The 13,107-nt window shown below is 35.4% G+C and overlaps 1 protein-coding gene across 2 annotated transcripts in view; it reads left to right on the top strand.

Annotated features, from left to right (window-relative positions):
• Positions 1–7: 7 nt before the first annotated feature.
• Positions 8–13,107, top strand: part of GPATCH2 (G patch domain containing 2) — a 109,433-nt gene continuing 96,333 nt past the window's right edge. For both annotated transcript variants that reach the window (XM_009994743.1, XM_009994742.1), the window contains exons 1-2: positions 8–705; positions 5,921–5,982. In XM_009994743.1, coding sequence (XP_009993045.1) covers positions 8–705; positions 5,921–5,982 — 760 coding nt within the window. The remainder of the gene's footprint in view (positions 706–5,920; positions 5,983–13,107) is intronic.

The following is a 13,107-nucleotide window of genomic DNA, read 5'->3' as shown; positions in this document are numbered from 1 at the left end:
CAGGACTATGGAGGAGCTGGTTCACGATCTAGTCTCAGCATTGGAAGAAAGTTCAGAGCAAGCCAGAGGGGGTTTTGCTGATACTGGAGATCATTCTCGAAGTGTGTCTTGCCTTCTAAAGCGACAGGCAAGGAAAAGGAGGGGACGAAAAAGACGTTCATTTACCACCCATCATCCTTGGGAAACTGGTCACTGCTTAAGTGAAGGTTCTGATTCCAGTTTAGAAGAATCAAACAAAGACTACAGGGAGAATCATGCTAATAAGAAAGACCACAGTGACTCTGATGACCAGTTGCTAGTTGCTAAACGTAGGCCTTCCTCAAACTTAAATAACATGAGAGGCAAAAGACCTCTATGGCATGAACCAGATTTGACTGTTGACAGTTTGGGAAACAGAACTTTGCGCAGGAGAAGAAAGGTAAAACGGATGGCAATAGATCTGCCATCAGAAGTCTCTAATGCACTGACAATAACTCAACAGCAGGATAACAGCAGAGATCAAGACATGGACAATGACAATAAATCATACCAACACCAAGAGTTCTCCAAGAGCAAAGTGAAAAAAAGAAAAGTAGCTGCATCTCGACAAGGACCAGAAATCTTGGATGAAGGAGTAGTTATAGAAAATGAAGAACTGAACCAAGCAAATAAGGACAAAATGGAATATGAGGAGCAAAAGGGCTCAGATGAGAACATGAGTGACAGGTTATCCTTTCTCTTCCTTTTTACAAAAACTTTGGATGTTTGCTTTTGTTACTGTTACTTGTATTGGGAATCTTTGGATTTTTCTTTATCCTAGCATTTTAACTCTGGAATTAAATATCAGTATTTGTTTTAGCAAGTTAGTCTTAATATTGTTTTTGAGTCCACTATTTTTTTAGTCGCTTAGGTTAAGGAATTCAGAATATAATAGTCATGTAACAAAAGAATAACCAAGAAAACAGTTTCTTTAAACACATTCTAATCCTTTCAACATTAAGAATGACAGAATATACAAATAATGAAGTTTTTTTCTAGCTATTTCAACTGGTGACAGGTCTTGGACAAAAAATATTATTTTTTTTTAAATTTCTAGACATTAGTGATTTGATTGTTATTTCTATTAATCAGAAAAGATGTCAGTGTTTAGAGCCACCATTTAGACAATGTGTTCTTATGTGATGTGGGCATAAAAAGTCTGCAGGTTGCCAAGGATATGCATCGTTTAAGAAATGCAAAAACCAATTTACAGTTCAGAAACACCTGAGCTTACCATTAGAAAAATGGGGGAATGATGGCCCTTTGGCAGTACACCTCATCCATCCATTCCAGACAGCAGTCGTACTACAATGGTAATTGTTTCCAAAGTACTGTTTTGACAACACACTAAGGCGGTAAGGTGTAAGCCATTTTTCCACCACACACAGGGGATGTTAACCTGCAGGGCCTGGTAAGCTTGATTATGTTTACCCCATGTGTCTGGTTCTAAATGCAGAACTGTCAACAAGAAAGACTCGTATTAAAACACAATTTTGGTCAGTTGCTTGACAGCACTAATGTCTTTGGGTTGTTGGGGTTTTGTTGTAGGCATTTTATCTATAAACTGTTAAACTTCTTCCTTACTGAAGAGGTAGAATTGAGATGTAGATGGAAAAGGGGTTTTTACCAGAGCAGATGAATTGATTACTGTAGTAACAGCAGTATTGGTAAATGGCTAACTCCAGTTATTGTCAGAAAACTTCTAAGTCTTTTTATTATGTACTAATTTTGTCCCACAGCTGCAGACAATAATCAGCTGAAAGAGCTCAATGAATCCTGAGTTCAAGATTGTTCTGAGCATCTCAATTACTAGAGCAAAAGCAGTACTTCAGGGCAGCCAGTGAAGCTTTAGATGTCTCGCTCTGACATGCAAGACAGGAGTGTGTGCTATAAGGAAGCCTTTAGGAAACTTCCCTCCTCTTTCCTACTGGGAATTTCTTCCCCTAAGTTTGGCAGCTAAAGACAGATGGTTAAAAATTTCCTTGGAGATAGGAATCGTTGTGTAGTTTATAATATGTCCATTTACTCATCACCTTTTTTATTTATAAAATATTTTGTTGTGTTAAAAGGATAACACTTATGCAACTCAAAAATTCTGTAGCTAATTTTTGGGTGGACAGAAGACAGATCAATATGAAAATCCTCTTGTAGTCTCCCAAAACTGTGATGCTTCCAGGTTGGTCTGAATATTTTTTTTCACAAAACAAACTATTGGTTTGAAAATTCATCTTCCTCTTCAAAATGTTTAATATTTTCTTATATCAAATGCTGTTATTTTTCAAATTGTTCTTCAAATGTTTGGCCCCAAAAAATGGCCTTAAAAACCATTCTCATCTTAATATTTTTTTCTGTTCATGCACATGGTTGAGTGATGGCCTGTCATTCTACAAAATTTCATGCAGTGGTCACCTGTACCCCAAGATTTGGGAACCACTGAATTACAAAATATGTATTTCAAAATTTGGTAAAAAATCCACCACATTTAAGCCTCTCAGGTACGTTCTGTATCTGAATGTTTTGTATGTGAATAATTTTAATTCGTTTAACTAACTGCTTTGTTTGAGATCATTTAGCCAGAAGAATCAAAAACAACCAATAGACTCTGTTTCTAAGAGTAAGTTTTAAAAGTAAAAGCTGAGATTTTAAAAGGGAACACCATTTGTAATTTGCACAAGATATGGAGAGCTCGTAAAGCATTTTGGATAAGACGCCTGTTTCAACACTTGTCAGAAGGGCAAAAGTAAAAAGTAGAAGTTTTCAATGTATACATGAATTTTCTTTAAAATAACATAACATATATATTTGAAGTGCACGTTAAAATTCCTGAGTGACGCTACTTTTGCAATCTTTTATCTGTGTGTGTTCACACACCATACACGGCAATAACCCTTTTTTTAAGTGCAGGATTCTAAAGTAGTATTGGAAGTCTTCAAGCTTTTCAAATGTCAGCATCTAAATGATCCCAAAAATAAATTCCATGATCAGAGCCTGTCCTTTGCTCATTGTCTCTTATCATTAAAGCTTAACTCAGTGGCCAGTTTCAGCCAAATCTGGCAACGCTTGTAATTCTGGATTATAGTTAATTCCTGCAAGCTTTGACAATTGTTAGCATTTTAAATAGAGAGAAAAATAAATTGCCCCCTTTGAAAGAGAGCAGCAGTGGAACTTGGATATGTTCATCCACCAGCCTCCCAGTCAGTGTGAAAAGAGTGGCTGGTTGGTTCTCAGGGACAGAGTTGGTTAGTAAACAAAGGCCACAAGTCCTTGTGAAACCAAGGTATGGGACAGTTTGCTAGTAATGATAACTAATCACACACACACAAAAAAAGTCTTCTTTGATTTCTTAAATACATAAATAAAGCTGTGAAGTTTTTTAGATAGCAGAGCTGTTACTTCCAAGTTTTTCTTGAAAATCCTATTTTATAGGACTAAATGAATCTGGTGGTTTTTTCTTTTTCCTGGAAGTCTGGCTGGGAGAGGAATTCCCATTACAAAGCAGAAGGATTAGCAATATACAGTACAAAATTATATTAAAAATAGAAATAAATTGTCATAACTTTAATGTACTTGGATATTAATATACTAATTCCAGAGGTTTTTAATTTATTCCATGAAATGACTGCCATGTAGCAGTTATCTCAGCTGTAATCCCTGTTCTATTTGACTGTGGCCCAATGAGAATGAACACAATGGCTGCCATGGATATGCCAGTGATGTGATTTGATTATTTTAAAATAAAACATTTTTATATGTAACTTTGAAAATTTCAAGTGGTTGTATTTTCATGAAGTGGCTAGTCCTTTGGTAAGAATTATTGCACAATTAAAATGTCTTATTTTTAAAAAACAGAAAAATGGTGGGACTGTTCTCAGAATCGGAAATTTCGGTGGGGAAAGTGGCTGACATGCTAGGACTGAAAGGATTTCCAAACTTTAATTTTTAAAAGTAAATGGACAGCAAGAATCTATGAGAAAAGAATATTTTTTTCTTTGAGATATGTATGATGCAAAAGTGTGCACAATGTGAGGACAGTAGGACCATCTATGTTGTAATTAAAGTGAGGATGGGATGCTTTCCAGAAAGAAGTTACTAATGTTTGCAACATTGGGAAGTTTAAGGGTTGGTCTCCCCTATGCAAGATGATTCCATTCTCATCACTTGCCTGTCATCTTGCTTCTGCTTAGGGCAATTGTGCAAGTGTTTAAGTCTGTTCTGATTATCTTATGTATAAAAGACATGATAATTATTGCTTATACAGTAAGAATATGGCTAAGCAGAAGATGCAACAAAGATTAAGAAAACTTAATCTTCAAACACAGCTGCATATATATACATCTAATGATTTTTTATTTTTTTTTTAATCACTGCTCTGTGGTTCTTGATACCATATTCTGTTTGAAATCCTGTTGGGATGCCTCCCAAAGAAAGACTAATTCATATTGCAAGCCTTAAAATTTCAGGCTTATTTTTGTGAGAGATTAACATCTAAAAGCAAATAATTTTCCTTGTTGTACCAGTTATTTAGGAACAAAAATACAACTAATTTATTACTAGAAAATAAATAAAATTAATTTAAGCCATTTGAATTAAAGTATAGGACTGCATGGATGTTTTAATATTAATAAATGTAGAAACGTAAATAGATCTGAAGTTCTTGTAAATAGCTTGTATGCAACTTGTACTTGGATTTGCATAGGGAACTGAAGTGATTTATTTTATTTTTTTTTAATTATTCTACATCCCACTGTAAGTAAAATGTGTTTAAATTTTGGTAAGCATATTCCTTAGCAGAGCCACTCTATTCAGGAAAGAAGTAAAAAATAGTTTAGCAAAAATTCTTTGGTGTGAATCTCACCAAATTGTGATCTGTGTTATTAGAAGACAAGTCTGTGTTACTATTTAGAGACACCTGGGTGTTGTTTGTAACAATGTGTGTACAGGAAAGAACAAAATACTTTACCTATTCATGTTTTTTAATTTAGAGAGAAGTATATGCATGTCATATGTTCTAATTTTAAGGCCACGATAGACATAATAGAAAAGTAAAATGTACCTTGTTTTGGTTTTTTTCTTGCTGTTACAATCATTGATCATACTTTTCTTCAGGGTGACCTTTATTTTTATTTAATTGGCTACCTTTGGCACAAATGTTTCTTTTTCTCCAAGTTGTGAAACCTTTAGCAGTGTCTTTTCCAGAGTATTTGCAAATGATGTTTAGAAAGGTAATTCGATTTTCAGACTCCGACATTTCACATGTTGAAGGAAGGCTTAGGCTGCTTTTGACTGAGACTTTTCCTATTTTATTGAGCCGTGATGTTCCAGGATCAAACTGAATTGCACAGCATAAAAAGGGAGCAGTGAGCATTTGATGGAAGCAGATAATAAAATGCATCAATTGTGTCAGCACCTCGTTGCAGTCACATCTGGCTTACTGTCAGAGTACCATTAGATTCCTGTGGTTTTATGTGCCAAAAATAATATGCTTTGTAGTTAATGGAACTAGAAGGCTTAGGCTGCTTTTGACTGAGACTTTTCCTATTTTATTGAGCCGTGATGTTCCAGGATCAAACTGAATTGCACAGCATAAAAAGGGAGCAGTGAGCATTTGATGGAAGCAGATAATAAAATGCATCAATTGTGTCAGCACCTCGTTGCAGTCACATCTGGCTTACTGTCAGAGTACCATTAGATTCCTGTGGTTTTATGTGCCAAAAATAATATGCTTTGTAGTTAATGGAACGATATCTGCAGTTTGATTAAAAAAAAAAAAAAAAATCATCCTATTTTCTTTCGATCTTTGTTGGGCTTAAGTTCAATTTGAGCACAGCCTAATCTCCTTAAGATTTTACAACTGAAAGATCAATTGTTCTTTTGATCTGTTTCTTTCTTTCTCTTATTACAGTGAATCCAGCAGTCTGAGCAGCAGTGATGCTGGTTTGTTTACCAATGATGAGGGAAGACAAGGTATTGAAACAATCTTTCCCTTCTGCACCCCTCAAACCACATCAGTTGAAATTCTGTAAGCTTTACAAGCTATTTCATAGGTTAATTACTCTATTCCAGTTACTGTTACTATTTAAATGAGTTGAAGTACAGCTTGCTTTCTGGGTTTTTTTAAATGTTACCAAAGGATGTCCTGAAACTATGACTTAGTCCAAAGCTGTCATGAGAAGCAGTCTCTTGTAATACAGTAAACTTACAACCTGAGCATCTCCAAAAGGTTATGTGCACTAAGTTGTAATTCTTCAGGTCCTCCAATTTTGGGACAGAACTCTGATCATAGTACTGCTTCTCAAACTATTTTTGAGGTAGCTTTTTTCTTTCTTCCAAATTAATATGGCAGGATTTTATAGTTCCTTTTCATTCAATAGTTTGTTTGAAAAATAGTTTAAAAAAAACCTACTTTTTCAGCATTTGAAGACTTAAGATTAGATGATGCGTGCTGTTTAAAGTTGCTCCTCTCAACATTTTTTATTTAAAAAGCAGTGAGGATTCAGAAATTTCCTTTACTGTGCATAATGTTCTCATGTATTTTTATGTGATAAAACTGTTGGGGATGGAAAGGTAAGGTTTGGTTTTTTTCAGCTTTAACCCTTATAGCCATCTTTAAGTGTGACACATTTATCTGTATCATGCTAGCATCTTAGTGTCCAGCTCATGGGCTAACAACTTGCTGTCTTTGACAGTATGCAAAAGTGAGGCAAAAATAGCCTTTCAGGTGATTAAGACTTGCTTTTCTCTTAGCGATTCTAAGTTAGTGGTAATGGAGATTATTTTCTTACGCAGTTTGTCACGGACTGCTTGTGTGTGTGCAAGAAAACAAGTCCTGGCTCATTCTACAGTAGTGATCTAGGTTAAAGGAATGTTTGTTATTTGGGTGTGTGGTTGTTTTTCTTTCTCTACTGTGTAATACAATCTTCTGGGAGTTTTTGTCTTCTATTTTAACATTACAACGGGGAAATTATTTTTCAGACTTAGAACAAAGGGTGTTACCTTCCTTGCTCAACAGTAACTTGTGCTACATAAACTGTGCCTCCCAGTCTGAGTATCACTATTTAGTTGTGCTAACACAAAGCTCTTTTGAAGAATTTAGGCTCTCTCTAAAAGTTTAGATCTTCAGTTGAGGAGTATTTTAATATTACATGCATAAAAAGATTTTGTTTTTCTCTTTTGACTTGCACTTTTAAAAACTTTTATCCTCTATGTATGTAATGTGAGCTTCCACATTTCTTAATTACATATGTTTCTGAAGTACATTGCCAATATATTTATTTTTGTCCTTAAGTCTTGAACTAAATTATTGAAGTCTTTGAATAATATGGTTTAAAACATTTCAATTCCTTTCTGTTTTTCTTACATTTTCTGGGAGGAGAAAAGGGGAAGGACTGGTGAATAAGTGTTCTTTCCCTGGTGTGGTGATAACTTGTTTTAGTGTCGGTTCTTTACTGTAGAGCTGACATTTTTATTTTTGCCTGCTTGATTTTTGCACCTTGATTGAGTTTTATTGTAATTTTCAAGCAGAAAATATTAAACCTGGAATCATATTCTGAAGTATAAAGAACAGCAATGATTAAACTTGAAAAGGATGTTGTCACGCCCAAACATTATTTTGTAAATCTCTACTTCGAACTAGTTATTTTATGGGTATGATCAAAAGACCATTAGCTTTGCACTGGATCACAGACATTCTTAGATCTGCATTATAGTTTTGGATTTATGAAGACTTTTTCATGAAAGTACTATCAGACTTCCTACTGTAAAACCAAAATTATTTTATAATAATGCTGATTTCCCCCTCAAAGAAAATGATAGCAATTTTTATCTTTGTGCTCACCTTACAAAGATGAAGTTATTTTATCTCTAAATTAATTTATATCTGGGCTAGGATGCATACAAAGTTAAAAAGAATGAAGGAAGGAGAAAATAAATCTGATAAAAGCAAACGAAAAGCCTAGGTAAGAGAAATCTGGGAGAGGACAGGGTGAAGATGTATGAAAGGAAGAACTGGCTTATTTTATTCTTCATTTTTAAAAGCTAGACTCTAGATTCCTGTCTTCCCAGTGTCCCTCCTCCAGGATGCATGTGCAGAACATCATCATCTTGACCTCATTTGTAGTTCAGATTTTCTGCACTTCTGACTTCAGGTTTCTACTAAGTCAAGTGGAGAACCAGAGATTAATTCATGCTGCCTGGTGAAATACTTGGTTTAGATGACATGTCTGTTGTCATTCAGAAGTTTCAGTAGAAGAGGAGATGATTCTGTTTTCCAGGGCAACATTTGTTAATTTTTGTTTTTCTAATATTAAGAACAATATCTCATTTATTGCAGACAAATACCCTTTATAAAAACCCTAATTAATTCTCAAAGCACATTAATACTATGGGATAGACATTCTAATAAGGAAAGTGATCTAAGGCAGCGACTTCTTCAAGCAGTTGGCCAGTCTTGAGTGTTTAATTCTGTCACTTTCGACTGCCTGACTTTGCAGCTTTTAATATTTTCCAAAATTGTTTCAAAAAACAGATAGAAATAAATTCCCCCACAGTAACTATATTCTTCTGTGCACAGACTCTCAGAAGAGTTTCAACTTTCATAGTTTGGTTCAAGAAAACCAGGTGTGCTGTAATTAGGGGTAGTGGTCGGTTAATTGCTAGGTATCTTTTTAATTGCCATCAGTTGCTCTGATAAAAGAAAATTGCTGAGACTTGAAAATCCTGTGTTCAAATTCTAATATGTGGTGGGCCATCTAACATTTCTTAAAAACCCTTATACCCTGTATACCCTCACCTTTCCAGCCTGCCTCTGTTCCAGTCTCAAAGCTTTTTTGTCTGACTTCTTTTGTTACTATGAATTCCTCATCTGAGGCTAGCCATGCTTGTCCTCCTTTTCCAAGTAATCCAGGTGCTTATGTTAGGTCATGTAAAGAGGGCAAAAGCAGCTCTCTTCCTCTGCTCTGTTTCACTGTCATGCTACCTTCTGGCTGAAGTAACTGGTACTCAGTGTTTCGCAATCCCCATGTGGCAGGTTGTTTTTTTTTTCATCTGTGAAGCATTGCATACCATATACAGTTAACCAGTGAAAGCTTAAATATTATGGAAAATACTCAGTGCGAGTACTGTCAGTGAAGAAGGTAGCTGTTGAACTATTAACAAACCTCAAGTGAATTCCTATACATTTTATTTTTTTCAGAGGTTTGTAAATTGGTCAACTTTTGGGTGAGATTTAATACAGTTAACAAAACTCCCAAATCCTCTGCAAATATAAAACCCTCAAGTATGGAGGTGGGAGAGCCTGCCAACAAAATAATTGCAAGAACTGAACAGTGGCTGAAGTTTATGTATCAGAAATTCTTGTGACTTCTTCCTACTCTTTTCTTTGTTCCTAATAGCATTTTTGTAAATGGCAGTTTTGTAATTATTAAGAACTTTAATGCTAAGTTTAAAACTTTAATGCAGTGTTATTCCCAGTGTAGAAAACTTTTGCTTCAAAACTCTTCTTGTAAAAGGTCTCATCTAAGATATAATGCAACTCCATTATAGACGTAGGTAGTAGTATAACCTGCATCTTCAAGGCACTTTGTAAGTTAAGCTTTCAACACAATGTTAACAAAATCGTGGCATTATTTGAACACCAGTTGATATTGCTGTTTGGGGAAAATATGTCAAATTGCAAGTATAATCTTTTAGGAATTTTATAGTGTGGGTATGGCTAATAAAAACTTTTATTCATCATTCCTAGTCCATCTGCACCATAAGTACACTTGGGGAAATTCAAAGTTTGACTTAAGACCTTTTAAATCATAACATGCAGCACTTGAAATGTCCTTTAAGATCTAAGCAAGTAGGAAGGAAAATTATATTAGTGTAAGTGTTAAACAGTTAAAATTGGAGAAGGTCAGGGAATGTCAGAGTTCCACTGTGGATGTGGTGAAGCTTTTAAAGATAGCTGTTCATTATTTTATGGTTAAACATATATTCATTACTGTGTCCTTTATGAAGATGACCCACTACTGATTCAGTATATGAGAATTCCATCCTTTTGTCTTCTCTTGTGAGAAACTAATTTGAACCTTGTCTAGGATCTTGGTAGCTACAGGTGTCAGTGTGTCATTCTCCATCTATAAAAGAAATAAAATGTGCAATGCTAAGTATAATCACACCAGTTTTGAGCTGCTGTGGCTAATTAGTTTATAGTCCTGGCAGGTGAAAGAGAAATAGTGTGAAGTTGTTATATGTGACCTGAATATTTGAATTCCTAAGTATAAGATGTGGATCACAGTGGTAGAGATTAATGTAAAGCTGACATTGTGTGATATCCATGGTGCAATTTATCAACAGCACATCTGTACAGTCCTACTCAAGAGTGCCTGGTATGAGGTTACATTGGAGTGGAGGAGTAGGAGGAGGCCTTCATGTGAAGTTTTCAAATTTGAGTCAGAAGAACTAGCTGCTTAGATTGAATCGTGTCTGAATAGTGTCCCTTTTACCAAGGTATTTCTGTAGAGCACAAAGAGGAAGATGCAATGTACCTCTGTGGATGAGTAACTTGAGCTTTGCTATCCTGAAACTCCTTGTATGTGTTATAGTGAATCTTTTGGTGTCTCCAAATGATTTACAGCTGTTAGCAGTGTTGGTTATTTTACCTAGAAAGAGGTAGAGCTGTGTTAGAAATGAGACTACCATCTAGGGAATTTTACGCTCCATGTGCTATTGCTCTCTGTGTGCAAATTGATGGATAGTGGAGCAGCACAGTATCAAGTGGTGGTTATAGAACACTGATGGTGAGGTCTACTCATGGCAGCTTCTCCAAGTATGTTGTGTTATAGGCAACCACAGGTACACTGCATGTGACGATTATGGAGGGTAGTCTGGCCTTTTTTGAGATGCAAGAAAACTAAGAAGAGGGGGAAGCTATTTACATGCAGTGGAAAGTCTGTTGTAATCCTGCCCTGTTTAGAGCTAAAAGAGGTGAAGCTATGCTGCTGTTCTGAATGTGAAACTGGTGGTGATGCAAATGAGGTCTGTAGCTGTAGAGAAACTATGAGGAGCCCACATAAATAATTTTCTAAATGTCCTAAACAGGCAGGCAAGTAATTTAACATGGAGTGGTAGTTAGTTAAGTACGTAGACTCAAACACAGAAGTGAAAATTCAGAAAGCAGCAACTGGGGGGAGAGGATAGCTCAAAAATATATAAATTAAGCATGAAACTGAAGTGCCTTGACATTTTAGAATTTAGGCTGATATTTCCGAGACTTAAATTTATTTTATTTTTTTTGTGTCCTGATCACTACAGTTATAGTTGAATGTAAATTGCTTTGAAGTAATTCATTGGACCATTAACATCATCCCCAAACAAATGTGTTGTATTTTAAATATGTGGCTAGGAGAATGCATGGGCTCTGAGATAAGTTTCTGGAGATCGAGGGATGGTTCTACTTTCCTGTATCTTGGAAGAATATGGTAATTTGTTGGGAGTCTTGTGCTGAATAGACATTCAGCAGTCCTAAGAGGAAAGGACAGGATAGTGAATTTTTGAAATACTTTGAAGTAAAAAAATGTTGCTTTGACTTTCTGTTCTCATAAGCTCATGTTTGCTATGGATACTGTGTTGCCTTTTTAAGAGCTGCAAATTAAATAGGATAAAATTCAAGTATTTGGTTACCACAGCCTTGGGCAGGGAGGTGTCTCTTATATTGCCTATATGTATAAGGTATGGAATTGATTAAGTGCAGCCCTCTTCCCTGACTCCTTTTGAAAATGACATTCCTTCAAGGTAGAGAAACTGGTAAACAAAATGCTTGTGGGTTCTTTCACCTGGATAAGAATAATAGTAATAGGTTTATGCTTGCCTCATGTTTATAATATGATGGAAAAAAGTCAAAGGATTCACAGTTGTTTAAAGTGCACAGACAAGCTAAAAAAACAGTATACCTGAAGCATGTTATCATGTGGGAATAGCCTGTGAGGTTCAGATCTTAGGTTCTTTATTCTGCCTTTGGCAGTAAACAACGTAAGTGCTTAGGGAAGTGTATAATAGCATAACATGCAAGATGTCTTTGTGGATAGTTGCTTAACATACTAATACGTCGACTGCTCAAATAAGAAAAGTAATTATGTATTTTTTCCACTCAGAACTGTTGCTGGGCATACAGTAAAGATAAGTTTCCTTCCATAGTCACTATTTGCCCTATCTTGCACTCCACCAACCCAGTCTTAAATTGTAGCTCTTTCAAGACTGCATTGCGTACCTCTTCCAGGCTTCTATCCTTCAGATGATTGTGAAACCAAATTCAGAATTCTCTACCTACTTTCATCGGTGAATTATGAGTAACAAGACTTCTTTTGAGTTCTTGGTAGTATTTCTTATTAGTCAAGGCTTTCATGACAATATTCAGACAAAGTTTATCTACATAGAAGTTTGGAAAATCTAAACAAGGGGTTCAAACTTAATTCTGACTGCAGATAAATATAATGTAAAGGATAGAGATTCTCCCTCTATCACCACCAGTGTTCAGTGATGTTCAGTACTCTTAGACATTCTCCAACGAAACTATATCTGTAATGAAACCAGGAGAAAATTATTAGTGAACACCTTTGTGAAGTGCCATAGAATAATAATGAAAATGAGGATAAATGTCAAGAGGCACCAGGAAGGCAAAGAAGTTTAAATCTTACTTATACCTATGTATCTCTTTCCACATCTGTTTTCCCCTTCCTCTGTCTAGAAGTTCCTGTTTTCTAGCCTCTGCTAATTTTGTTTTTAGTAGTGATCATTAAAGATGTAAGGATCAGATTTCACCTACAAGTGACCAGTGAGGGGCCTTAATTATCCTATATTTTCTTGAAGTATTTTTTCTGAGGAATGTTTACAACCATTTTCACTTGAAATTGCTCTTGAAGTATTCTTTTCATAGCAACAAATGAAATGAAGAAAGTGGGTTGAACTTTTATTTATCCTCAAATCTTGGCTTGGGTTTTCATTATTTTTATTTTCCTGTTGTTGAGGTTCAGTGGCAATAAGATTTTACGTGAATGTTTTTTGTTCTTGAAAATTCTGTCTAATAAATCTTCTGTTTATGTCTTGCTT

The sequence above is a fragment of the Chaetura pelagica genome, unplaced genomic scaffold, assembly GCF_000747805.2.
Source record: "Chaetura pelagica isolate M959 unplaced genomic scaffold, ChaPel_1.0 scaffold2, whole genome shotgun sequence".
NCBI classification, from domain to species: Eukaryota; Metazoa; Chordata; class Aves; order Apodiformes; family Apodidae; genus Chaetura; species Chaetura pelagica.
This window is presented reverse-complemented; position numbering and strand designations above follow the sequence as displayed.